The sequence below is a fragment of the Sarcophilus harrisii genome, chromosome 4, assembly GCF_902635505.1.
Source record: "Sarcophilus harrisii chromosome 4, mSarHar1.11, whole genome shotgun sequence".
Classification (NCBI taxonomy): Eukaryota; Metazoa; Chordata; class Mammalia; order Dasyuromorphia; family Dasyuridae; genus Sarcophilus; species Sarcophilus harrisii.
This window is the reverse complement of record NC_045429.1, coordinates 318094430-318122023: the sequence shown is the minus strand read 5'-3', so window position 1 is coordinate 318122023 and position 27594 is coordinate 318094430. Positions and strand designations below refer to the sequence as shown.

The 27594-nt window shown below is 37.5% G+C and overlaps 1 protein-coding gene across 2 annotated transcripts in view; it reads left to right on the top strand.

Moving 5' to 3' along the window:
* The window catches only part of SDK2 (sidekick cell adhesion molecule 2), a 436057-nt gene that overhangs the window by 380709 nt on the left and 27754 nt on the right, over positions 1 to 27594 (top strand). For both annotated transcript variants that reach the window (XM_031965742.1, XM_023502570.2), the window contains 4 exons: positions 4663 to 4849; positions 6912 to 7049; positions 11145 to 11306; positions 17316 to 17441. In XM_031965742.1, coding sequence (XP_031821602.1) covers positions 4663 to 4849; positions 6912 to 7049; positions 11145 to 11306; positions 17316 to 17441 — 613 coding nt within the window. The remainder of the gene's footprint in view (positions 1 to 4662; positions 4850 to 6911; positions 7050 to 11144; positions 11307 to 17315; positions 17442 to 27594) is intronic.

Below are 27594 nucleotides of genomic sequence, written 5' to 3'. Positions count from 1 at the left end.
ATGTGTGTGTGTCTCCCACTAATGGTTACATATATGTGAATATGTGTGTTTGTATGCATATATATGTATTTTCTATTCTTTGACCAGACAGTGAAATTGTCTAATGTTAGCATTAGCCAATTAATTTTTGATGCTAACTAAAACAGCCAACTTAAAATCAATAGTCATAAGAATAATGACTGTTAAGCTGGTGCCTTAAAATTTTCTTTTTTTCTTTTTTTCTGAGGCAAGTAAGTAACTTGCTTAGAGTCACACATCTAGGAAGTGTTAAGTATCTGAGGCCAGATTTGAACTCAGGTCCTCCTGTCTTCAGGGATGGTGCTCTATTCACTGCACCACCTAGCTGCCCCCCCCTTAAAATTTTCAAAATATTTTAAATAAGTTATCTCTCTCAAGTTATAAAGTTTTAATAAGCCTATGAAATAAAATACATAATAATTGTTATCCCCATCTGATATGGCTCCAAGGAAATTATTGACTTGCCCACTGTCATACAGTTAACAAGTGTCAGAGCTTTCTGGGTCCTGTTCTCTGTCCACAACACCATATTACCAATCTACCTCTCTTTTTTTTTTTTTTTAATATTATCCAGATAACATTATTACCAAAGCAGTTAATGTTAACATTAACCAGCAAGACTTGGCATGTCTAGCCTCCCAAATGGGCATTATTAGCCATCAAATGAATCTGAAAATGATATAATACTCAAATCAGACATTGGCTATGAGATCCATAAAACGATAGATACAAACACTAATGTAAAATTGTTGTTCCTGCTGCTGTTATTGTTGTTATTATGGTTGCCCTTCAATCGTATCTGTTATCCAACTCTTCCTGACCCCACGGACCATAGCCTCCCAGGCCCTTCTGTCCTCCACTATCTCTTGAAATCTATCTAAGTTACTGTTCATTATTTCATGACACTATCTAACCATCTCTTCCTCTGCCATCCCTTTTGCCTTCGATCTTTCCCAACTTCAGGATCTTTTCCATTGAGTCCCATCTTATCATTATGTAGCCAAAGTATTGAAGCTTCAGCTTCAGTATTTGACCTTTCAGAGAATATCCTGAATTAATTCCTTTAAGTATTTTCTGGTTTGCTCTTTGTGCTGTCCAAGGGACTCTCAAAAGTCTTCTTCAGCACCACAATTCAAAAGTGTCAGTTCTGTGGTTCTCAGCTTTCCTTATAATCTAATTTTCACAGTCATTCATTGCTACTAGAAAAACCATTTTTTTGACTATCTGGAGGTTTGTCAGCAAGATGATATCTGTGCTGTTTAGTATGCTATCCAGATGTAGACAACACCTACACACTATACAAAAAACACTCATGTATTTATTTACATGCTCCAATATTTATAAAGACCCAGAAATATACAATACACACAGATAAACATCCACCTTTATTTATATCATTCTCTAAAGAAGATTTTATGAGAGAGCAACGGGGACCAGCAAAATGGCTCAGTGGTTAATGTGATGGGTCTGAAATCGGGACAACAGCTTCCTGAGTTCAGATCTGACTTCAGAGACTTCCTAGCTCTGGGACCCTAGATAAGTTACTTAATCCTGCTCACCTCAGTTTCCACATCTGGAAAATGAGCTGAAGAAGGAAGCTGAAAACTATGCTACTATCTCTCCCAAGAAAGCTCCAAATGGGGGTCAAGAAGAGTCAGACATGAATGGAAACAATTGAACAATAATAGCTATGAGGGAAGATACAGGAGAAAACAAAAGTTTAAGCATCAGTAAGTTGGCTGCTGGGCTCCTTATCCAAGGGAGGGTTTGATTATTGTAATAGGCTGAGTGCAACATAGTAGCTCGTCCTGCTCTCTCACTTCCTTCGGTCCTTCTGCTGCCTTGGAGCGGGGAAACAAAATCCAAAGCCTTTGAGAACCTAGTACCAGTAAAGATCAATTAAGCCAGAAGGTGGCGCCAGATAACCTGAAATTGCAAAAATAATCTCAATTTTTTTCCTCTGGTCCTATCTTTGTGATGGAGATTGACAGTCACAGACTATGGAAGCTCAAATGGGTCTTCATTTTTAAATTGTCTAATTTATCCCATTCATTTTATGAAGGAAATGCCTGTGGCTCCTTTCAAAACTCTAGAATCACAAAGATATTAAGGTTTAAGAGGCATTGCGGTGTTATATCCAGATGAGAGTTTTCAGAACCCAAATTACCAACATACATGCCAGGAAATATCTGAAAGGGTTCCAGATAGCATTTTGATAAACCAAAACAATGAGAAACAGGAATAATCTCTAATAACCAGGGTAGGGAAGCAGGGAAGGGCAGAGAGACTCTAAAGAACTAGAAAAAAAATTATGTATAGAGGGACAAAAGATTAACTGTCTCAAGAGAAATCTCTTTTTTTTAATGGAAAGGAAAAGGGTCTAGCAGCACCAGGTCTCAAACAGTGCTACAAAGCAGTAATTACAATTATTTTGTACTGATTTTTTAAATAAAAAAGTTTATTCATGGAATAAGATGGGTACATAAGACCCTGAAACTGAAAGACTAAGATAAAGACTCACTCTTCAATAAAGATTGCTAGGAAAATCAGAAAGGAGATAGATAAACAGAAATTAGGTGTGGGCCAACATCTGAGACTGTACCACAAGTGTCTCCAAGAGGATATAATGACCTAGATATAAAAGGTCATATCATGAACAAACAAGTAAGAAAGGAAACACTTTTCACAAGTATGGAGAGAGGAGGAACCTTTGACTAATAAGAGATAAGAAAGATCATAGGAAATAAAATAAAATATTTTGACTGCATAAAATTTAAGTTTTTGCACAAACAAAATCTTTGCAATTAGAATTAGAAAAGGACTGGCTAACTCAGAAAAAACGATCGTTTGCAGCAGATTTCTCTGATAAAGGACTGATATCCAAGATTTATAAGGAATGTGTGTATGTGTATGTGTGTTTCTGTGTGTGTGTATAAAAACAAGAACTGTTTCCAAATAGTCAAAGAATATAAATGAACAGTTGTCAAATAAGAAAGGCAGACCATCCAGAACAATATAAAAAACATGCTTCAAATCACTTCAAATAAGAAGAAATGCAAATTAAAGTAATTCTAAACTAACTCATACCCATCAGTTTGGAAAATGTGTCAAATAACAATTGTTGGTGGGACAGCAAAAAGATAACAGGCAAACTAATGTATTCTTTTTTATTATATTATAGCTTTTTATTTACAAAATATATGCATGGGTAATTTTTCAGCATTGACAATTGCAAAACCTTTTGTTCCAACTTTTCCCCTCTTTTCCCCCCACCTCTTCCCCCAGATAGCAGGTTGACCAATATATGTTAAATATCAAACTAATGTATTCTTGATGGATGATAAATCAATCCAACCATTCTAAAAGGCAGCTTGGAACTGTCCCCAAAAAGGGATTAAACTATATATAAATACTAGGTTATCAGTCAGTCATTTTTCAGTTGTGTCAAATTCTTCATAACTCCATTTGGAATTTTCTGGGCAAAATTACTGTGTGGTTTGCCATTTACTTCTCCAGCTCATTTTACAGATGAGGAAACTGAGGTCAGTAAGTTTTAAGGTCATACAGCCTAAGTGTCTGAGGCCAGATTTAAACTCTCAAAGAGCCTTCCTGACTCCAGCCTGTCACTTTGCACCACCTAAATACATATCCCTAAAGAGATCAAAGAGAGAAAAAATTCATGTGTACAGAAATATTTCTTATGGCTCTTTTTGTGGTAGCAAAAAAATTGTAAACAAAATGGATGTTATCAATTGGTGAGTGGCTAATCAAATTTTGGTATGTCAATGTTACATAGTACTATTGTTCCATAAGAAATGATGAAAGAAATGGTTTCAGAGAAAGCTGGGAGGACTTAATATGAAGTAATGCAGAATGAAGTGACTAGAACCAGGAGAACAATTTGTATTATGACTACAAGACTGTATTCAATGAAACAATCAAAACAACTGTGAAAGACTTAAGATTCTGAGTAATGCAATGACCAGTCAGGATTCCAGAAGACTGGTGATGAATCATGCTCCCCACTTCTCCCTACTTGGCCAAGAAGTGATGGGCTAGAGGTGCAGAAATAGGCATACATTTTCAAATGTGGCCAACATGTGAATTTGTTTTACTTGACTGTACTTATTTGATTAAAGCTTTAATCTTTTTTTAAAAATATGGGAAGGAGAAATTAAGGGTAGGAATGGAGTAATTCTGATATCAGAAAAAAGAATCACGATAGAATTTTTTTTTTTAATTCTGAAGGGAGAAGAAGAAATTTCAGAAGGGGACATAGACAAGCAAAGAATAGTTAGAACAAATTTGTTAAATTTGAAATATACCTTAAAGAAAATAAATTGTACATAGTAGAAATTTATACACCTCAACTAAGGACTCGGCACCTTCTCTCTTCCACAAGCACATAGAGACATTCTTTGTAGGTAAACATGAAGGGAAACAAGTGTGTGGAAGGGCCACTGAAAAGTTCTTTATTTTGATTCCCAGAAACAGCTAAATATTCATTCTTTTTGTTTTACTTCCCAAGCAACTCAAAAGCTATTTTCAATGACTCTAAAGTTCATGCCTTATGGGATCTGGAAAGCCTAAGAACCTCATTGTCTTGAGCCTCACCCATCTCCTTGCAATTACCCCTGTTCACAGATTTATTTTTGGGAAGCTCAACGGCGGAACAGTACAGAAAGGCTCAAAACACTCTTCCTGCCTGAGAATGGCGTGAAGCTCAAGAACCTGACTGGTTATACTGCCTATCTGGTCAGTGTGGCAGCTTTTAATGCCGCAGGTGATGGGCCACGGAGTGCCCCCAGCCAGGGGCGAACCCAACAAGCAGGTGAGCAATGGATAATACTCCCCACATTCATTCTTGTCCCAGGGAATGTGGGAGCCTAGATTATGCTGTGACTTGGAAAAGGACCACCTACCTGCCTGGTTACTGGGTTCCTTATAAAAAAGGAAGATTTTATTATTATTATTATTATTATTATTCGGTTCTGAGGTACCCATGCCAAGTACCAGGGCAGCAATCTTCTTTAGAATCCAATGAGTGAAGAGAAAATAGGAAAGAGAGGCAAAAATCTAAGATATAGGAGGAACAGAAGAGAGAAACAATCTGCATGGTGAACTAACTGGTGAGCAGTATACATATCTCATTCCTCCATCTCTCTTAGCTTGACTTCAGGCATCCCTGACTTTTCCCATACTATGTTACACTTCTTCTGCCTTGTAATCCTTCCTATTCTCCCACTGCTTCTCCCTCCTTCCTCCTGACCAACCTGGTACTACTGTCTAATATCTACCTTCCATTCCCTGGAACCCATTCCAACCATGACAAGTATCCTAGAACCCTATGTGATTCCCCAGCAACTACCTTTGCCCCACCTGTGTTTGAAGGGATGGGACAAATTTGATTTACTGATTCTTAGTATCAGAAAATAAGATATAAAGATTATTTCATCTACTCTCCTGCCCTCAAACAACAGGGGGTTTCTTCCCTTCCAATAGGCTTTGAGAATTCTAAAATTAATAATCAGTGATTATTTTCCCTTACCTGGGATCTTCTTTGCCACCATTATCTGCCATTTCAGCAATCTAAGCTAAGATTTAAGGCAGTGTGAACCAGATGTCTGTATTTGTATGAGTTTGTATCTCGAATTGTACTCCAAAGTCAAAAATAAAAGTGTTGGATTTGGGTGTTTTTTTTTTAAAATATCTAGGTTCCTTCTCCTTCCTGTTAGTATAATTAGTAGACTGCATATCCCTGGTAATTTAGAAACTTCACCCTCCTGGAAGAGAGAAGACATTGTGTTCTTTCACCACTTTCCTGTAAGCCCAGAGTATTGGGGGGAGGGGGGAGCCCAAGACTAGGCTGAATTGAACTTTCCTCCTTCAAAGACTGCTGGCTGACACTACTTCCCCAAAGTCCGAGACGGAAGTCGCCTTTGGGACTGGTTCCAATTCAGAGGGAAGGTGGAGCTGGACAATAATAGCCACGGTTATCAATCCTGAAGTCTCCTTATATGCTTCTGAATTGGGTGGTGTAGTGAGTTGGTGATTTTTTTCCTTCCCTTCCTCCCCTTCCCCTCTCCCCCTACTTGGCTCCTCAGACTTTCTGTTTTCAAATGTCACTCCAGGGGTCTGGAGGCTATGAAAACATCCTTCTGTGAAGGGTTTGAATGCACTCAACAGATCCCCAGTCTCTGGCTCTTATATTCCTCCTTGGCCCTGGCAGCCTCAGAGACCTTCAAGGTCTATGGAGCTGTGTCCCTTGATTCTCTGGGAGTTTCTCTAGAGGACCAAGTCTTATCTCCTTTTCTTGTTAAAAAAAAAAAAAAACAAAAACAAAAAAAAAAAAACAAAAACATTTTTAATGTATCTTCTTTTCTTGTCACTTTTCCCCTTCTCTAACCCCATTTTCCCCCTAGAATTTTCAAAGTTAATATGAAAGCAAAGGAAATCTCTCTGCCCCAAAATAACTTTAAGAGCTGGTCTTAGTCTTCCCTCAGTAGCAAGGAAACCTCTACCACAGAATAAGATAAATCCCTTCCTCCAGCACCTAAGGCTAAGTAATTGCTGAATAAATAAAATGTTGAAGGGAAGACCTGGGATCCACTGGATTCCTTTGCACTTCATTTTTTTCCAGAATCTCAGAACATAGGCACCAGAATATTAGGACACTGGATTTGGTGGTATTTTGAGATCTCAGAGTCAAGAAGGTGGTCTAGATTAGGGGTCCCAAACCCACAATAAGGGGGGGGATACTGAGCTTGAGAATGATTGCATTCCCCCAAAGAGTATTAGACAGCTCTTTGTTCAGCTGAACTGTTCTGCTGAACAGATAAATGGATTGCATGGGCTTTGTGATGAATTCTGAAGAACTGTTGGCTCCCTCACAGCTCCCAGTGCACCCAGTATGGTCAAATTCAGTGAGCTGACCACAACCTCAGTGAATGTGTCCTGGGAGCCTCCTCTCTTCCCCAATGGCGTCCTTGAGGGCTACCGGCTAATCTATGAGCCCTGCACTCCAGTGGATGGTAAGTGAGAATGCCTTTCTTTGCTCTGTATCCCTATGAACCACTTGGTTCCAAAGCTCCTCTGATCTCACTTCATTGTTCTAGCATGGATGGATTCTCCATTAAGTGAAGTAATTTTTTTTCCAAGGTGACACAGCTAGTTAAGACAGAGGCAGGATTAGAACTCAGATCTCCTGATTTCATGTCTCACTGGAAACAGAACAAAATGAAACAGAACTAGAACTAAGACTCATCTAAGTAAAATGTAAAGCCTCAGGAAGATGGGCAGGATTGGAGTCCTTGGCAAATTTAGAAAGCATCAGGGAGCTTATCACAGCTTTATTTGTAGCACTGCCTAAACCTTATTACTTTAGTTCCTTGGCAAGACTGAAGTAATCATAGTAATAACATCTTTGTTTTTTGTTTTTTTCATTTTCCCCATTTTATTTTAGTGGTATATTATTTTTCCAATTACATGTAAAGATGACTTTCAACATTCAACAATATTATTATTTTCCCCAGTTACATTTGTTTTTAAAACTTTTGAGTTCCTCATTGTACACAGCAATGGCAGGATTTTGGCAGGATCAACCATGATGGACTTGGCTCTTTTCAGCACTGAGATGATTCAAGTCAATTTCAGTGGACTTGTGATGAAGAGGGTCATCTGCATCCAGAGAGAGGACTATGGGGACTATATGTGGATCACAACATAGTGTTTTCACCTTTGTTGTTGTTGTTGTTGTTGTTGTTGTTGTTGTTCATTTGCTTGTTTTTTCTTCTTTTTTTAAAAAATTCCCTTTTGATCTGATTTTTCTTGTGCAGCATGATAAATGTGGAGATGTGTTAGAAGAATTACACATAATTTAACCTATATTGTATTACTTGCACTCTAGTAATGGGAGGGAGGGAAAGAGGGACAGAGAAAAATTTGAAACACAAGGTTTTGCAAAGGTGAATGTTAAAAACTATCTTTGCATGTATTTTGAAAAATAAAAAACTATTAGTATAATTTTTTTTAAAAAGTTGAGTTCCAGATTCTCTCCCTTCTTCCCCACCTCCCACCCTCTTTAATATGTGAAGTTATCAACATTCATTTTTTTTAATATTTTGAATTCTAATTTTCTTCCCTCCCTCCCTAACCTCCCTAACCATGCTAAGTTAGCAATCTGATATAGGTTATTTATATATAGGTACATTCATTTCAAACATATTTCCATGTGAATATGTTGGAAAAGAAAAATCAGAACAAAAGGGTATAACCTCAAGAAAGAAAAAAAAAGTGTAAATAGTATGCTTTGATCTGCAATCAGTCTCCATAGTCCTCCTTCTGGATAAGGATGGCATTTTCCATCCAAATTTTATTGGAATTGCCTTGGATCACTGTCTATCACAGTTGGTCATCACACATCATTGCTATTACTATATACAATGTTCTCCTGGTTCTGCTCACTTCACTTAGCATCAGTTCATGTAAGTTCTTCCAGGCTTTTCTAAAATCAGCTGATCATTTCTTATAAAACAATAGTATTCTGTTAGTAATCACATTTATGTAGCTCTTACTATGTGACAGGTACTGTGCTAAGTACTTAATGATTATTTTGATTTGATTCGCACAATAACCCTAGGAGGTAGATACTATTATTATTATTATTCCCATTTTACAAATGTGGAAACTGAGGCAAACAAATTTAAATGATATGGTCAAGATCACACAGTTAGGTATCTGAAGCAAGACTTAAATTCAGGTCTTTTTGACTCCAGGCCGCTGCTTAGGTGACACTGAGCCACCCAAGTGCCCCACAACTAGGGGGAGGACAGACAGATGTCTCTTTTTAATCCTTATTCTTTACACATTAACAAGTATTTCATGACAAAATACTCTATGCTCCATGACATGTGATTATTAATTTTGCATTATTTCATGTCTCAAGGTCCTAGTGAAGACTCAAAGTTTCTAGGGGCAGTGAGATACAGGATTCAGATTTCTAACCTTGCCCGGGCTTAGTGAGCCTTGTCAGAGCTCCTTCTCCTGTCCTGTCCAGGAGGGTAACTCATCCTCTCTAAAAGCCCTATATATCTTTATCTGATCTTTGAAGCTAGGTCTCCTGTACCTTACAGGAGTTCCCATTCACTTCTCTACCTTAAAGCAGCTTCTGCCAGGACATTTGGATCCTTCCCCATCCTGTCCTCTAAGCGCAGGCAGTATTTTGCCATGTGACCCTTGTACTGCTGCTGAATCCGTCCATAGTGATGGCTGCCCCCCCAGTAACCAGGGTGCTTTGAGCCCAACACAAGCCAAGTGTCCACAAATCCCTGGTTATTTCATTGTTGATAATCATCTTACCAGTGGGAAGAGAAGCTGAGAAGGAAGGAAATCGGCTTGGCTCTTTTCTGCAGGTGTCAAATTCCCCCTGATGGCCGGCACACAAGAGCTCTAAAAGGGCTTAGGGTTGGGCCAGGTGGCATTCTAGGATGCTGAAGGCAAGTGCCTCCAGGGTGTCCCCGATATTACTCTTATCCCTGAAGCCTCCTCCAAGCTCCCGCCTGCCTTATTTCCCCCAGAATTCGGCTGGGAAGACTCATTAGGACATGGAGTGGAGAGAGCCCATTGGAGCCTGGGAACACAGTCTGTGGCCAACATTTCTGGGTCAGCCCCAGGGCCCTGTCCACAAAACAATGGCCCTTCAGTCTTCCCTGCTGCCACCTGCATGCCCACGACTCTCTTCCAAAGCAGTACTGTGTATTGTCGAACTCTAGAACACAATAAGGGAAGCTGAGCCCCAAGAAAGAGATAGGATCACAGGGGAGGGAACCAAAAGCAGGGCTGTGTTTTCTGAAAGCAAGAGGGGAGCGCACTGAGGAAGTAAGTTCACATGCCAGTGACCACCTGTTCAGTCCATCCAGAAAAGCTCTCAACGGAGGATCTCAAAGCACTTTGCTTTGATCAGTTTCTCAGTACAGGGGTACTTATGTGTTCCTACAGATGAGGCGCTGAAAGTATGAGACTGACCCTCACTTCTCCCTTTCTTTCCAACATCTCTCATGATGGTATCTCTGTCTGTCTGTCTGCCTCTCTCTGTTCCTCCATCTCATTCTCTCTTTTCCTCTCTCTTTCTGTCTGTCTCTCAGTTTCTCTCTCTTTTTGTCTCTCTCTGTTTCTCTCTGTGTGTCTCTCTGTCTCTGCCTATGTGTGTATCTCTGTCTGTCTCTCTCATACACACACACACACACACACACACACACATATATACTCCAGAGACAAAGGGCATTAGTTATAACTGATGTCTAAGAATAATTACTCACATACATTTTTTAACTTAATAGTAATTTTTTCCACTTACATGTAAACATGGTTTTTAACATTTTTTGTAAGATTTTTGAGTTCCAAATTTTTCTCCTTCCCTTTCTTATCTCTCCCCTCCCCAAGAGAACAAGCAGTCTGAAATAGGTTATACATTTTAAACAAATTTCCATATTTGTTGTGGTCACATACATTTTAAAAGCCCCCTCCATCCTCACCCATTCCAGTCCTTTAGACTTTGGCCAACTACTTTTGATCCTCATTTTAACTCTGCTGCTTAAGTCTGCAAGAGTCAATACAGATAATACAAGTATTCTCTTCTAAAAATGAAAACTAAGGTCCAAGTAGGTTTCCTCAGGGTCCAAAGGCAAAGACCCAGAGTATCATAAAAAATCATTATTGATGTCAGGGATGAATCCCTTTAAAGAAAATTCAATGTCATCTCCTTAGACATGGTATATTTTGATGCAACAAAAGTCTTATCTTTTTATTTCTCACTTCTGTTATGATCAATGCTTGCTGACTGCTACTAGATATGATAAAGGCCATTCAATATTCAGTCTTCCTGATCATAAGGGGGAAAAAATGAAGAAAGGGAAATAGCTCCCAGAACAGAAGCATTGACTATCTTGGGTATTGGATTTATAAAGACAAAACAGTCCCTCTGTCCTTGGGGAGATTATGTTCTACTGATTCCACCTCCCTTTCCTTTCACCATATCATATTGCTTCTTATAGTACAGTTCCCCCTCACGGGCCCCTGGGCAGTAGCTCTATCCCTGCAATCCCCACTCTTTGTGCTTGGTTCCACAGGGGTCAGCAAGATCGTGACAGTTGATGTAAAAGGGAATAGTCCCTTGTGGTTGAAAGTGAAAGACCTCGCAGAGGGGATGACCTACAGATTCCGAATCCGGGCCAAGACCTTCACCTATGGGCCAGAAATAGAAGCCAATATCACCACAGGTCCAGGAGAAGGTAAGAAAGACCCACCTAATACCGGCTTTTCCTTTACTATTTTAGCTCTGCCTGAAGCATCTTTTGAGTTGAGATCTTTGTCAAGGAAAACAAGGAATAAACCAGTTAATCCCTGGACAAGTCTCCAGGCCCCAGGACAATATCCTCCACATGGACTAGGAAAATCCCCAAATTGCTAGGACATTGGACAGTGTCCAGGGGCTCACACAATGGCTGCTTCCTCTCCTTCTAAAGAAGTGAAGATAGGGAAAGGGACCCACATGTACAAAAAAGGGACCCACATGTGGCAGCCTTTTTTATAATGGCAAGAAGCAGGAAACTGAGTGAATGCCTGTCAGTTGAAGAATGGCTGAATAAGTTATGGTATATGGATGTTATGGAATATTATTGGTCTATTAAAAATGATCAGGAGGATGATTTCAGAAAGGCCTGAAGAGACTTACGTGAACTGATGCTAAGTGAAGTGAGCAAACCCAAGAGATCATAGTACAAGGCAACATCAAGAATATATGATGATCAATTCTGATGGATGTGACTCTTTTCAACAAAGAGATGATTCAGGCCAATTCCAGTTGCTCACCCAGAGAGAAGACTGTGGGAACTGAGTGTGGATCACAACATAGCATTTTCACTTCTTGTTGTTATTTGTTTGCATTTTACTTTATCATTTTTTTCCTTTTTGATTTGATTTTTCTTTTGTAGCAAGAGAATTGTGTAAATATATATGCATATATTGGATTTAACATATATTTTACCATTTATTGGATTACTTGCCATCTAGGGGAGGAGGTGGGGGGAAGACAGGGAAAAAATGGAACACGAGGTTTTTGCAAGGGTTAATGTTGAAAAGTTATCCATGCATATGTTTTGAAAATTTAAAAGCTTTAATAAAAAAAAGTGAAGATAATATTAGTCACCCCACCCAGCTATTCAGGTCACTAAACCCATGCCCCTTATTCCATGTGGTCATCCTACCTTGTTCTAAACCCAGGGAATTAGCAAAGGGTTGTGGTAGTAAAAATAGTCTTTAGGGTTGAAAGGGAAACACTAGCAAAGGGGATGGGCTACACATTCTAAATTCAAGCTAAAAATTTACCAAAGGATAGACAACTTAGAGTAAAAGGGACCAGAGAGATCATTTGGTTAAATCTCCTCATTTTACAGTTCAGAAAATTGAAGCCCAAGGTCACATAGGTGACAAGGTTCAAAGCCAGGATTTGAACTGGGGCCTCTGACTCCAAAAATATGAGTATTACAGATAGTATAAGTGTTTTACAAATATTATCTCATTTGAGCTTTAAAATAACCTTGTGAGGGTAGTACTAATATTTCCTTTTTATTGTTGGGAAACTGATTAAATGACTTGCACAGGGTCACACAGTAAGTGTCCAAGGCCAGATCTGAATTCAGGCCTAGTGCTCTAACTACTTAGCTGCCTCTGTGATTTATGTACAAAAAGAGAAACTTTCTACTCTTTCCACTACCTAAATAATCTGAACCCAAGTTAATAACAATGGTAAGAAATTGAGTCAAGCCTCCAGCTATTACCTCTATTACTTTTTTACTCCAGAATGTAGTTCATTTTACTGCATTGTTTCTGGCAGTACTTTTTGTTTTGGGTTTCTGGTCGAATTTCATTTCCAATCTCCTTCTTACAGAATTGTGCCTCAGTCCCCAGGGCTCTCTTGGAAGTCAGAAGGGCAGGAAAAAAGAGAATCTTGTCCCGGAGCCTTCCCCTGTGGGTTTCTCCTTCATCAGTCCCCAACCCCAGCCCCTAAAATTCATGGCACTGCTCAGCCAACTTGCCCACTTACTCCCCTTACAAACACCAGGGAAAGGACAAAACAAGCAGTCTAACAAGTGGGCAGGCCTACCAGTGATATGCAAGCAGGAAAGGTTTGTTTTGCTTGTTTTAGACTAAAGCATAAAGTGTTCCAGACTATTTAGCCCTCTGAGGGGAAAGGGGGGAAAAATTTTAAAGTCTATTTTAACTAGAGCTTGTAAATGAACCAGATCAGAATGACCAGATGTTGGTCTTTTAAAAAAAGAAAATGCAGCCCACTGGGTATAAGGGGAAAAAATATCTGGGGTAAGTATAAACTGCTTCTCTCTCTAGAACTATATTCCTGTTCCCTCCCAAGTAATGAGCTAAGACGTTGCCAGAGATTTCTGATTTGAAGAGAGATGAGAGGTGTAATACATTTAGTGTGACTTTCTTTATCTCTGGATTGCTCAGCCTCTGAACCCCAACTTGTGTTCTGAGGCCCTCATTTTCTGAGCGTGTCATAAACATACTAAATCAGAGGATTGTCACTTCACTACCCCAGTTTGATTAGTGTGACTACTTTCTGTCTTTGCATGATACTTCCAGAACCAGAGATTTGGATTGAAGGGGTATAAATATTTAAGAAAGAAAGAAAGGTTTGAAAATTATAAGGCCATAGCTTTTCTGGGGTTACCTTAGGCCTCAGTTTCCCCACCTGTAAAATGGAGGAGGGGGAGTTAAATTATCTCCAATGTACCTTCAAGCCCTAAATCTATAACCCTATGATTAGGATTTACCAAACTCTACAGGTCCCCTTTGGCCTCAGTTTTTTGAACTACAAAATGATGAAATCCTGCAATTGTCACCTCTGTGACTTCCAGCCCCACCCCACCCCCAATCCTTGGATAGCAACATCCCAGACTTGGACATTTTTTCCATGTTTGCCATGATCTCCAAGCAGAGCTGATTTTGTAAAATGAGCCAAGTTTGTCTTTGTTGTTCTGCATTATCAGCATTTCCTTCATCTTTCTCCAAACCCCATCTTCTACTCCAAACTTCTCTGCTCAACACCTCCCCTGGACATTTCAGTATAACATATAACATGCAGTATAACACTTCAGAAACAAAGGTCTGTCCTGGTGCTGTCCCATCACTGACCTCTTGCCACACAGTGTTCATTGTTGAGGTCATCAGTGAAGCTCGTCATCTTCTTCCAGACAACGGGAAACTTCTCTGTCCTGTCTCATTCACAAAGGCAAAGCATTTTCTTTTTTTCTATTTTTTATTTTACTTTTAATTTTTTTTAGGTTGTTCATGTACATTAATTTTTTATATATTTACATATGTCATGTTGAGAGAGAAAAATCAGAATAAAAGGGAAAAACCACAAGAAAGAAAGAAAAGAAGGAAAAAAGTTAAAACAGTATGATTTGATCCCCATTCAGTCTCCATAGTTCTTTCTCTAGACACGGATGACATTTTCCATTCAAAGTTTATTGGAATTGCCTTGGATCACTGAATTGCTGGGTCTGTCATAGTTGATGATCACACAATCTTGCTGCTGCAAAGTATTTTCTTTACCTCCAGTGGTCACAATTAGCTGCTCTGATAAACTAATCAATGGTAATTGGAGGGCTAGAAGAGATGATGAATTCTCCTTTTCTTCCCAGGAAATATATAATAATGATGCTTCTACTATTATTGTCTGATCCATTAGTGAGTTATTATCAGAGATAATATTAGTACATTAATAGCATTTATGTAGAGCTTGAAGGTTTGCAAGGTACTTTACGCATATCTCATTTGATCCTCACAAAAACCCTGGAGGTAGATGCTATGATTGTTCCTATTTTACATATGAGGGAACTGAGGCAGGCAGAGATTAAGTAACTTGCCAGGTATGTGACTGAGGCTGAGTTTGAATTCAGGTCTTCCTGACTCCAGGTACAGTGATGATAAAATTCTCATATTTGGGGCAAATTACTACTCAGGCATATCTTCACATCCTGTGCTATATTCTTGGACAATATCCTCCCATAAACCCTCCATAGAGGACCTATCCAAGGTGCTGGAGACCTGCTTTTAGATCTGCAAATGTTTTATTGGTACCCTTTGAGAGGGTAGTTATCCCTCACTACATGACTTACCTACCTCTTTTTCTTGTTATACATAAATCATAGACAGGCAGCTAAGTGAATAGAGAACTAGGCCTGAATTCAAATCTGGCCTCGGACATTTACTGTGTAACCCTGAGTAAATCATTTAATCTGTTTCCCCAACAGTAAAAAGAGACTATTAGTACCACCCTCACAAGGTTGTTATAAGGCTCAAATGAGATAATATTTGTAAAGTATTTAGCATAATGCTTGTGCTTAATAAATACTTATTTCCTTCCTTCAGGGCATCCTAAATTGAAATCTTGAAGGTACCTTGGAGGGAAAAGGCACCTTAGACTTAGTCTTCATTTTACTGATGAAGTCTAGGAATGACTTGTTCAAAGTCACCCAGTCAGTTCAGAATCAGGATTGATATGATCATAAATTTATACCTGGCAGGCACTTTAAAGGCTACCTACTCTATTTACAATATTTACCAGGTATGAAAAAAACTGAGGCATAAAGGGGAAATAATTTGCCCAAGATCACAACAAGTCTGAGATCAGATTTGAACTCAGGAAGATGTATATTCCAGACTTCAGACCTGGCACTCTATCCAATATGGTACCACCTAGCTTTCTAACTCTTCTACCTGTATGACTGGGAAATCACATCACCATCATCACTTCTTCTTCTGACCTTTTCATTTTTATACTTTAGATTTATAGCAAACACTTAAGAGAATTTGAACAGACAGGTAGCAAGACAGTAGGCTGAGACAGTCTATTTCCTTTTTTATATAATAATAATAGTTTTTTTTTATTTTTTCAAAATACATTCAAAGATAGATTTTTAACATTCACTCTTGCAAAACCTTGTGTTCCAATTTTTTTCCCCCTCTCTCCCCACTTAACAGCAAGTAATCCAATATAGGTCAAACATGTGCAATTCTTCTAAACATATTTCCATATTTATCATGCTGTACAAGAAAATCAGATCAAAAGGGGGAGAAATGAGAAAGAAAGAAAAAGCAAACAAACAACAAAAATAGGTAAAATACAATGCTGTGATCCATATTCAGTCTTCTTAGTGCTCTCTCTCTCTCTCTCTCTCTCCCCACAAATGGCTTTTTCCATCACAAGTCTATCAGAATTGCCTTGAATCACCTCATTGTTGAAAAGAGTCAAATGAGACGTTCTATTTCAAATATCAGGCCTCACAAGCTAAGTCCTCGGTCCATCACAAACATTTATTGAAAGGCTACAAAATGTCCAAAATTTCAGGTTCCTTTTTTTCTCTAAGTGCTCCTCAAGTGAGCAGTGCTGTTAGAGGAGAAGACTCTGGGGTAGCTCTCCCTGAGTTATGTGTGCACTCCTTCCCATCTGTTCCTTTGTCTTACCTGTTATTCCTCCTCACGTACTCCAGGATCAAGTGACTCTGGCCTCTTTGCTATTCCTCACACAATGCACTCCATCTCCTCCTCACTGTGCATTTCCACTGGTTGTCTCCCAAGCCTGCTATGTTCTCCCTCCTTATCCCCAAAATCCAGGCCTTCTTTAAGTCTCAGCTAAAACCCCACTTTCTATATAAAGCCTTTCTTGGTCTCTCTTAATACTAATGTCTTCTCTCTAGTATAATTTCCAGTTTGTGCTGTATATTTCTCATTTGTATCTGCATGTTTATATCATCTCCTCCATTAGTTTATGAGTTCCTTGAGGGCCAGTCTGTTTGTGCCTTTCTTATTATCCCCAACACTTTACATAGGGTCTAGCATAAAAGAGGAGTTTCACAAATGCTTCTTTGACTTAGCTGTACCAAACCTAAAACCATATTATAAAGCAGCTGTCATCTAAAGTATTTGGTACTGGCTAAGAAATAAAATGGTGGATTAGTGGAATAGATTAGTGACACATGACAGAAATACTTCTTGACTCTCCACATATGTGTGTTTATATATGTTTGTGTATTTGTATTTATTGACTTTAGGCTGTATATATTTTAATATACCTGTCCCTCCATCAGAATATAAACTCACTGAGAGTAGGAATCAATTGATTCTTCCTATTTGTGCTAGTGCTTAGCACAGTGCTTGATTTTGTTGCTTAAGAAATAATCACTAATTGGTTGATTGTCCTTGAATTCCTCCAGGTGCTCCCGGACCTCCCGGAGTTCCCATCATCATTCGGTACAGCTCAGCTATCGCCATCCACTGGTCTAGTGGAGATCCTGGCAAAGGCCCTATCACTCGCTATGTCATAGAGGCCCGACCCTCAGGTACATTACACTTGTACTACTCAGTCCAAAGTTATCTTTGCTTTCCAGCTTGCCTGGCATAATATATTCCACAATCCATCTTATTCACACTTCCCATTTCTCTTTTCTTACAGAAACCTTTTCTCCTTTATTTGCGAAAATGCTGTTTGAGGACCTACAGTACCTAGTACTGTAACATAGATAGGTAGATAAAATAGAAGGAAGGAAGGAAGGAAGGAAGGAAGGAAGGAAGGAAGGAAGGAAGGAAGGAAGGAAGGAAGGAAGGAAGGAAGGAAGGAAGGAAAGAAGGAAGGAAAGAAAGAAGGAAAGAAAGAAAGAAAGAAAGAAAGAAAGAAAGAAAGAAAGAAAGAAAGAAAGAAAGAAAGAAAGAAAGAAAGAAAGAAAGAAAGAAAGAAAGAAAGAAAGAAAGAAAGAAAGAAAGAAAGAGAAAAGAAAAGAGAGAGAGAGAGAAGGAGGGAGGAAGAAAGGAAGATAAATACAGAGACATAAAAACTGTAACATGGTAGGTAATATCTAAGGATTAGTACATTCTTCAAGGAGAAAAAGCTGGTCTGGCTCAGAGGTCACCCACATGCCTCAGAAAGAAAAACTAGTTTTGTGTTTTAGTGTCTAGACAAACCACCAGATTTTGACTATAGCCTGAGGACTAGCATTATTTAAGACAAGTGGCTTAAGTTGACAAGCCCAGGGTTTTTAAGGCCATCTGAACCACCAGAGTTGGAAAGGGAGACTACCTTGGCTGAATAGCCATGAATCCCATCGCTGCCTCAGTTGTCTTTGGCCTGAGCCATTGTGCTCAGTAGACTCCTGTGACCTGACATGAGGAGGATGCCCCGAATTGGTTTGCTTGCATAGGTTTTACTGAAGAATAGAGAAAAGGAATTCAGCATTCTCTAGATCAGTAATCTCCAAGATGGGGTGTACACATACCCTAGGTGCAGGGGTCCTCAAACTTTTTAAATAGGGGGCCAGTTCACTGTCCCTCAGACTGTTGGAGGGCCGAACTATAGTAAAAACAAAAACTTTGTTTTGTGGGCCTTTAAATAAAGAAACTTCATAGCCCTGGGTGAGTGGGATAATCGTCCTCAGCTGCTGCATCTGGCCCTTGGACCGTAGTTTGAGGACCCCTGCTAGGGAGTACATGAGATGGTCCACTGGGAACTCACAAAATATTAGGACAAGAACAGCTTCAGCTTCTTCTTTGCTCTGCTGTCCCCTTTCCCAGCTTGCACTCAAGTTGATGTACAGTCAGACATTACTGCCTACTTCCCTCCTTCCCTCACCCCATTTGTCCCTGTCCTTCACCCTACTGCAACAGTGCACATCTCACTATATCTCCTAACTGAGCTTCCCACATACCCAATCCCTGCTTGGAGTACAGCTAGATGCTCTAATGATAGGCAGACCCTACTTCCTCAGCTACCCTTCCAGGGCCTCATCCTGAAAGGAAGATGGATTAAATAAGTGCTCTATAGCCCAGGATGAACTGGAAACAGCACAAAAATCCCAAGATGATAGGACCATCATGAGCCAAGCTGACCCAGAGAGGAGAAATGCTTCCCAAGAATGTGAACTCCCTTATACCTGGGGCAGCTGTACTTGAGAGCTATACTGCTCCCAAGACTCTCTTCCCCCAGATCCTTTGGAAGCCCCCCCACTCCCCAAGGAAGATTGATAATAGGCCCTGGAGAAATTAACAGAAATGAGAGTCTATAAGAAACAGATAAAATCACTAAACTAGGAAGAGATGAGAGGCAGCAGCAGGGTGGACAGGGCTCAGACACATCTCTCAGTTCTGCAATCCTGCTCCCAAAACCCCACCCACTTTTCCCCAGCCCATTGAACAGTTTAGAAATAAAATTAAAAGGTCATCTACCGGCAGAAACCCAGGACTTCTTTAGGCATCTCACCACAGATGGTACTGCCTCCATCTCCCTACCTACCACAAGCACCTTCTGAACTCTAGAGACTATTCCCTGCCACTTTCCATCAAGACAGAGAAAATGTACTAGCTGTGATTCAACAAAAAACTTTGGATAATTGGTGGGTTAGAATGAAAAATGAGTGTTGTAATTTAGTAAACACAGTTAATAATGTACTTCTTTCATTTGGGGCTATCCATCTTGGAGAGGTATCTTTTTTCAACTGTGAAAGCCATTCGAAAGCCAAGAGTAGAAATCAACTGAACTTAGAACCAGACCTTTGGAAAATGTTCTGGCTGTGATTCAACAAAAGCCTTTGCATAATTAGTGAATAAGAATGAAAATGGGTGTTGTAATTTAGTAAGCACAGTCAATAAGTATTTATTCTTATTGGCTGTACCCATTTCAACAGTGACAGTCATTCAAAACCCAAGAATGGAAATCAACTGAACTTAAAACCAGATCTTTAAATCACTACATGACTAATTGTTAAACCACAAGTTCAAAAATAATAAAACATAATCAATCATATTGCTGTAGCTAAAAATTATTATATTTTTAAGTGAGAGCAAAAAAAGGGTTTTTTGTACTGAGTAAAATAAGATAATTTTTAAAATAGTGATTTTATTTTTATCTTGTCCTTTTTATTTGTTTTTTTTTTTATTTTTTTGCTATCAAAAAAACATTTGGAGACTATTGCTCTAAAAAGTCCTGACTAGTCAGAGCCATTTCTCATGGTTCCCACGGTTCCAGAAATGCACCCTCTTGAAGACTGGACAGCAGACTACACAGACTGGGATTTCTCTAGAGCTGATGAATCCCACCCCTTCAGGGGAATTTATAACATAAATATGGACTCTCAGCCAAAGGATTATGAGTGAAGGGGACTCAGCTCAAGCTCATCCCCAGGTAGTTTTTATCCCTACAAAGAATTTTTGCTTCCCCCCCCCCCCCCCCCCCCCCCCCCCCCGAGGTCAGCCATCAGACATATTCCCAGAGTCAGAGTGATATGTGCAGACCTAGGAAGCTGCAATGGCTCCATGCCTGGATCTCCCTTTTCCCAACAGAGGTCAGACTGAAGGGGGGCTATTACCACTGCAGCACCTCTCCAGGACTCTCAAAGTGGCCTCTTTAAATCTTGTTTCTGCTCCTATACAGCTCCTATAGCTCTTGTTATTGCACTAGTCTCTCCTGTCAATCGAATCACAAGAACTTCCAAAGCCATCAGCCATGGAGCAGTTGATGTTTGCTCAGGGGCTGCTTTCCTAGCTCTCATTGCACAACTAGCTGGAACACCTGATTCCCCAGGACTCTGCTTACCCCGAGAAACTCACTGCCACTGCCAGCTATCCCTCTTGCTAGACTTCCAAGTTAATCAGATGTGCCAGTCAGAAACAAAGCTACTGTCACAAGACATCAAGTATTTGATGACATCAGACTTTAGCTGATTTAAACTTAAAAAGAGGGGGGCATTTCTGTACCTATTATAACATCAGTAGTCACTCAGGGACTATCAAGAAATTATAGTGAATAGCTAGTAAAAAAATCCAATAATTTCAATTTTTAACAAAAAAAGGAGATATTTCTGAACCTGTTCTGATGTCAGTAATCACTCAGAGATTGTCAAGTCAAAGTAAATAGGTAGTAATAAAAATGAAAAATATCCAATAATTTTAGTTTCTAAAAAAAAAAAAGAAGAAGGAGGAGGTATTTCTGTATCTGTTATGATGTCAGTAGTCACTCAAGGACTGCCAAGAAGGCAGAATGAATAACTAGTCATTTAAATGAAAAATATCTACTAATTTCAGTAGTTTTTAACATTGATAGCAAAAAACAATAACAATATTGATATTGATTTGGCTGCTAAATAGAGTACAGGACCTTGAATCAGGAAAACATGAATTTAGGCACTGCCTCAGACACTTAAAATCTATATCTTCTTCAGCCTCAGTTTCCTCATCTGTACAATGGGGATATTAGTAATCCTTATCTCACAAGTTTGTTGTAAGGACCAAATAATATACATAAAGCTCTTTGTAAATCTTAAGGCACTATATAAATGCTAACTATTATTATTATTATAACAAAGAGCTCATGATTATAATAGTAAACATTTAATACTTCCAGGAGTATCAAAACATTCCAAGCCCCTAAACTCAACTATTGCAATAACTAATAATTGAAATGGTAAATATCCACTAAATCCATCTGTGAACATTCCACATGAGAAGAATAAACATTGATCTGGCTCTTTTTGCTCAGCCCAGCTGGCTCCCCAAATATATTCCCAGTGCACCTAGTAATAAAGTTCGTTCAGCTAGACAAGGGATCCTCAAACTATAGTAGGTGCTTATTAACTGATTTATATTTTACACTACTAAGGAATAGAAAAGTGTAGGATAGGAATATGGAATGGGAATATTAGAAGCCCTGTTGGTTTTCTAGATTTCCCTAGAAATTTGTCCAATTTGTCCCAGAATTCCAGAATTTATCTCTAAGAATTCCAGTTGGGGCTTTCTGCCTATCACCATTTCCTGTATAAGACACACTGGTGTGTCTTTTTATGATGTATGGCCTTCCCTTCTCCCAGCATGTTACCCCCACTTCCATTTCCCCCCATCCTTTGACTTTACAAATCACTCTTCTACTCTTCTACTGTTAGGAACTCATGCATTTCTCTGTACTAAAAAATATTGAACATGATTAATTTCAAAGACAGCCCCTGTCTTCTCTCATCACGAGCTATTTTCCAATGCTCACTTTCCAAAATAAAATGAGATTTTAAAAAGAGATGCATCCACACATGTTCATGAACACATGCATATACACACATTCTTTACAAACAGGTTGTACCATGACTCTCTAGCAACTTCTGAGGTTGCCCCTCAGCCCTTATTGAGCTCTTTCTCTTCTCTCCTTTTACTGTGGGAATGGGTTAGATTAAGTAGCAAGAGGAAGAACTCTGGGAGATGACTAAAAACCATTACATTGAATTCCCAATCCCTATATTTATGCCCACCTGCATTTTTGATTTCCTTCACAAGCTAATTGTACAATATTTCAGAGTCTGATTCTTTTTGTACAGCAAAATAACGGTTTGGCCATGTATACTTATTGTGTATCTAATTTATATTTTAATATATTTAACATCTACTGGTCATCCTGCCATCTAGGGGAGGGGGTGGGGGGGTAAGAGGTGAAAAATTGGAACAAGAGGTTTGGCAATTGTTAATGCTGTAAAGTTACCCATGCATATATCCTGTAAATAAAAGGCTATTAAATAAAAAAAAATAAAAATTAAAAAAAAAAAGTAGCAAGAGGAAGATCTCAACTTTTTAAAAAAATAAATGTTCTTTGGCACCATCTATATTTCCCCATATGTGCTTCACCCTCCTGCTTGTAGAGAGCCACCCTTCAAACAAAGAAAACAAAATAGAAAAGGAAGACAAATCAATAATGCTACTAACATATTATTATTGTTGATGTTCCACAGCCAAGGTGTGTATGTAACCTCTGCAAAGAAGGGAGAGAAAGATGTCTTCTTTTATATCTTATTTGGGACCTAGCTTGGTCAATCTAATTTCATAGCATACTATTTTTAATTAATCTTCTTATTGGTATGGAGTTGTCTTTCAGTTATGTCCAATTCTTTGTAACTCCTTTAGGCAAAGATGTTAGAGTGGTTTTCCATTTTCTTTTCCAGTTCATTTTATAGATGGGGAAATTGAGGTAAACAAGATGTGATTTGGATTTGAAATCATAAGGAACAGTTTTCCTGGCTCCAGACCTGGTACTCTATCCATTGTAGTACCTACTCCCCCTTAATTAAGCTTATTGATAGTTTTTTTTTATTTGCATCAACTAAATGCCCCTCTCATGACAAGCTAGGTAGCACATAGGATGCCTGAAGTCAGGAAGACTCATCTTCATGAGTTCAAATCCCAGACTCATTTACTAGCAGTGTTACCCTGGGCAAGTCCCCTCATCTTGCCTGCCTCAATTTCCTCATTTGCAAAATGAGCTAGAAAAGGAACTGGCAAACCATTCCTGTATCTTTGCCAAGAAAACCCTGAGTGGGTTATGAAGAACTGGAACAAGTGAACAACAAGAACAAATTTCTCCTAGTATTTTTCTTCTTCTATTCTCCTAAAAAGTTACTCCTTACAAAGAATTTTTTAAAGAACATAGACGAGAAAAAAAAAACTAATACATCAGAAAAAATGTAACAATATATGCATTGTCCCATACCTCTGCACACTAGCCTTCCAACTGCTGTAAAAGAGCTCCTACCTCTTAAAGGAAGGCCAGGTAGTTTTGGAGGGCATAAGATTATTCTTTGTAACATTCATTTTCTTTCTCTTAAATGTATTAAAATTTAAAATTAAAGTTTATTTTATTTTCATTATGCATTCTCTTCCTCTACCCACTCCCACTCCAATTTGAGAAGGCAAGAAAAAGAAAATCCCTCTTAATATAATATAAAGTCAAGCAAAACAAATGTGTATATTGGTCACATCCAAAAAAAAAAAAGTCTCCTGCATTCTAAGTCAATCAATCTGTATGTCAGCAAGCAGGAAACTAAACATACATTTTCATTTGTTTCACAGTGGTGTTTTTCCAGTTTGATATTTGATATTACCTCAGTCATGTACATCATGTTTCTCTATAGTCATCATATTTGTTGTTTCTTATGACACAGAAATATTCATGGGCCACAATTTGTTAATTGATCAATCAATGGGCATCTACTCTGATTGCTGTTCCTTACTGTCACAAAAAATACAAAGCATTCAGTTTTTATTGTTTTGTTGTTATTTTCTCCATTTACATTTTTTGTAGTCATGTATTGTTTTCTTGGTTCTGTTTATCTCACTTTGCATCAGTTCATATAAGTTTTCCCCATGCTTTTGTATATTGACAATATTCATCATTTATCACAGTATAATATTCTATTATCTTCATGCACTTAAAACTTGTTTAGCTATTCCCCAATTCATAATCATCTATTTTTTATTCAGCTCTTCATGACTAAAAAAACTATTTCTATAACTGTTTTGAAGTATATGGGACTTTTCTTTTATCATTGACCTTCTTGGAATATATGTTTGGCAGTAGAATCTCTGGATCAAAGGAAATAGCCACATCACTCATTTTATTAGTAAACTTTTAAGGCAACTAGGTGGCTCAATGGATAGAACATTGGCCCTGAAGTCTAGCTATGTAACCTTAGACAAGTCGCTTAACCCAATTGCCTCTCAAAAAAACACAAACAAAACAAGTAAACATTCAAATTACTTTATAGAATAATTTGGCCAGTTTATAGCACTACTTAAAATGCATTCATATTAATTATAACCTCTCCATCATTAAAAATTCCTATCTTTTATCATCTTGCCCAATTTTCAAGTGTAAGGTGAAACATCAGAATTCTTTTGATTTTAATTTCTCTAGTTTTTTAGTGATTTATGACAGTTTTCATATACTTGTTAATAATTTGCAGTTATCCTTTGGAGAATTTGTTAGTCTTCTTTGAGCATGTATGTACTTAGGAATGGCTTTTAGTCATATTATTTCTATAGCTATCTGTGTATATGGTATAAGATATTTATTAAAACTTCATTATTTCCAAAGAGTTTTCTTATTTTAGTAAAAACTCTTGTCAAGCAGGGAATTTTTTTCTAGATAACTTATGTTTTTGGATTTATCAAACAGTGGGTTATTGAGGCCAGTTGTTTCTGATTCTTCTTTATCTATTTTATTCCATTTATGTGATTTTCTGGGAGGTAAAGGGGGCTAAACTGGCACCAAATAACTTTGATAATTGTTGCATAATAAAGTAATTAATAAGTCTAGAATTTCTTTAAGTTATTTCTACATTATTTTGTTTAGCTCTGTAAAATACCTCTTGAGTAATTTGATTTATATACAACTAAATCTTTAAACTAATTTTAGTAGTATTATTTTTTTAATATTAGCATTCCATGATCAATAAATATCCTCTAGTTATTTGAGCTCATTTTAAATTTAAATTTAAGCTAAATTTAAATTCATTCATTATTTCTGTAAGAATTATTTTGTTGTTTCTATTTAGGTCTTGACTGTTCCTTTAAAAATCAATTAATAGATATTTTATATATTTTGTAGTAATTTTAAGTGGAATTTTTCTTTCTATTTTTCCCTTTTGGGTTTTGTTATTGCTAAATAGAAATATTGGATTTTGTGCATTTGTTTTGTGTCTTGATTATTTACTAGGGCTCTTCATTGTCTTATTTTCATTGCTGATCTTTCAAGATTTTTAAACTACATATCATTTGCAAAAAGGGAGAATTTTGTTTCTTCTTGCCTATCTTTATGCCGTTTTCTTTCTCTTATCTTATTACTATTGCTGGTATTTCTAGAACAATGTCATATAATAGTGGGGGAAAGGAGAATCCTTGCTTTACTTCTGTATTTGTTGAAAGGATTTCTAGTGTTTCACCTTTGTGTGCAATACAAAAGGAGCCAAATAGTTCAGTGGATAGAGCAGAGCCATGGGCCTGGAGTCAAGAAGACCTGAGTTCAAACTTCTAGTTAAGTGACCCCAGACAGGTCGCTTAATCTCTGTTTGCCTTAATTTACTGAAGAAGGAAATGACATACCACTCCAGTATTTTCACCCAAAAAAAAAAAAAAATTCCATGGACAGTGTTAATGTGATATGGACCATGGGGTCACAAAGAGTCAGACACAACTAAATAATAAAATGTAATGCTAGCCTTTGGCTTTAGAAAGGTACTTTTTATCATGTTAAAAAATAAATATATCCTTAGTGCTTGTGCTATCTTCTATTTATTTTTTAATGATTCATTGACTCAATTTTGAATTTTTTCTTCATTATTTAAGCATCATTATCACTGTCCTCTATTTCCTTTGTTTATCTCCTTGTCCCCCCAAAAAGAAAAAAGTAAAACTCTCTCTTATGATAAAGCAAATTCACATGCTGAAAATATTGCAAATTGGTCAATATTGGAATTAGTTGTTCTTTTAATTTTTTATAGGATTTATCTGTTTCTGGCTTTTTTTTCTTTCTAAGTTCTTTTATGACAAGTTCAATTTCTTTTTCTGTGATTTCATTATTTAAATTTTCTAAGATATTCTGTTATCTGGGCATTTTAGTTTTTATAATATTCATCTATTTTATTTTTTACTATATAACTAGACAGAATAGCTTCTAATAAATTCCCTTATTTCCTCATTTACTGAAAATTATTCCTTTTCATTTTTAATATTGGCAATTTGGTTGCCCTGTCTTATTTTATTAGATTAGGCAACAAATTTGTTTTATTAATTTGTTTTTTTTCATTTTTGTTATTTTGATTTGTTTAAACAAATATTTGATTTATTTTTTTTTTAAGCTGCTAATTTTAGTTATTATTTCAGTGATTTTTTTATTTGAATTTTATGTCTTTAATTTTAGAATTTGTATTTTTGTGTATTAAAGAGTTTGGAATTTGTTGCTTTTCTGGGTTTTTTTTTTGTTTGTTTCATCAATTGGTTTGTTATTTTTTTCTTTTTTGTCGATGAAAGTGTTTGGAGATGTAAATTCTCTTTTAAAGACTCTTTGGGCTTCATCCCAAAAGTGTACATAGTCACATTGTTTTCTTTCCTGAAATTACTTATTGCCACAATTTAGTCTTTGACTAAATTTAGTTCTTTAAGAATAGGTTCCACTTTGAAACCTTTTTTACAGGTGCCATTTTTATTTCATTGAGACCAGTAAAATTGTTTAATTTTTTGTTTAATTTTTCTCCATTTGGTTATGAAGTTTTTATGCCCTAGAATATGTCCAGTATTTTAAAGGCATCATAACTAGCTGAGAAATATGTACATAATTTCTTTTCCTATTCAGTAATCACCAAAGAGCTATCATATCTGTCTTTCCTACAAGTCTGTTCAGATCCTTAACTTCTTTATTTATAATTTTTCATATTTTTCTAAATTTGGAAAGATTATCTACTATTACATATATATAGGGGGGACCTGGAGATGTGTTTGTGAATGGTCATGGGAGTGGGGAGGTGATCCCCAACTATTATAATTCTATTATCTATTTCTCCAGTAATTTGATTAGCTTCTCCTTCAAATACTAAGATACTATTTCATGCAATGGATATATATTAAATAATGTTATTACTTCATTTTTCTATAAGCCTGTAAGTATAATATGCTTTCTCTGCTTTCAGGCCATAACAT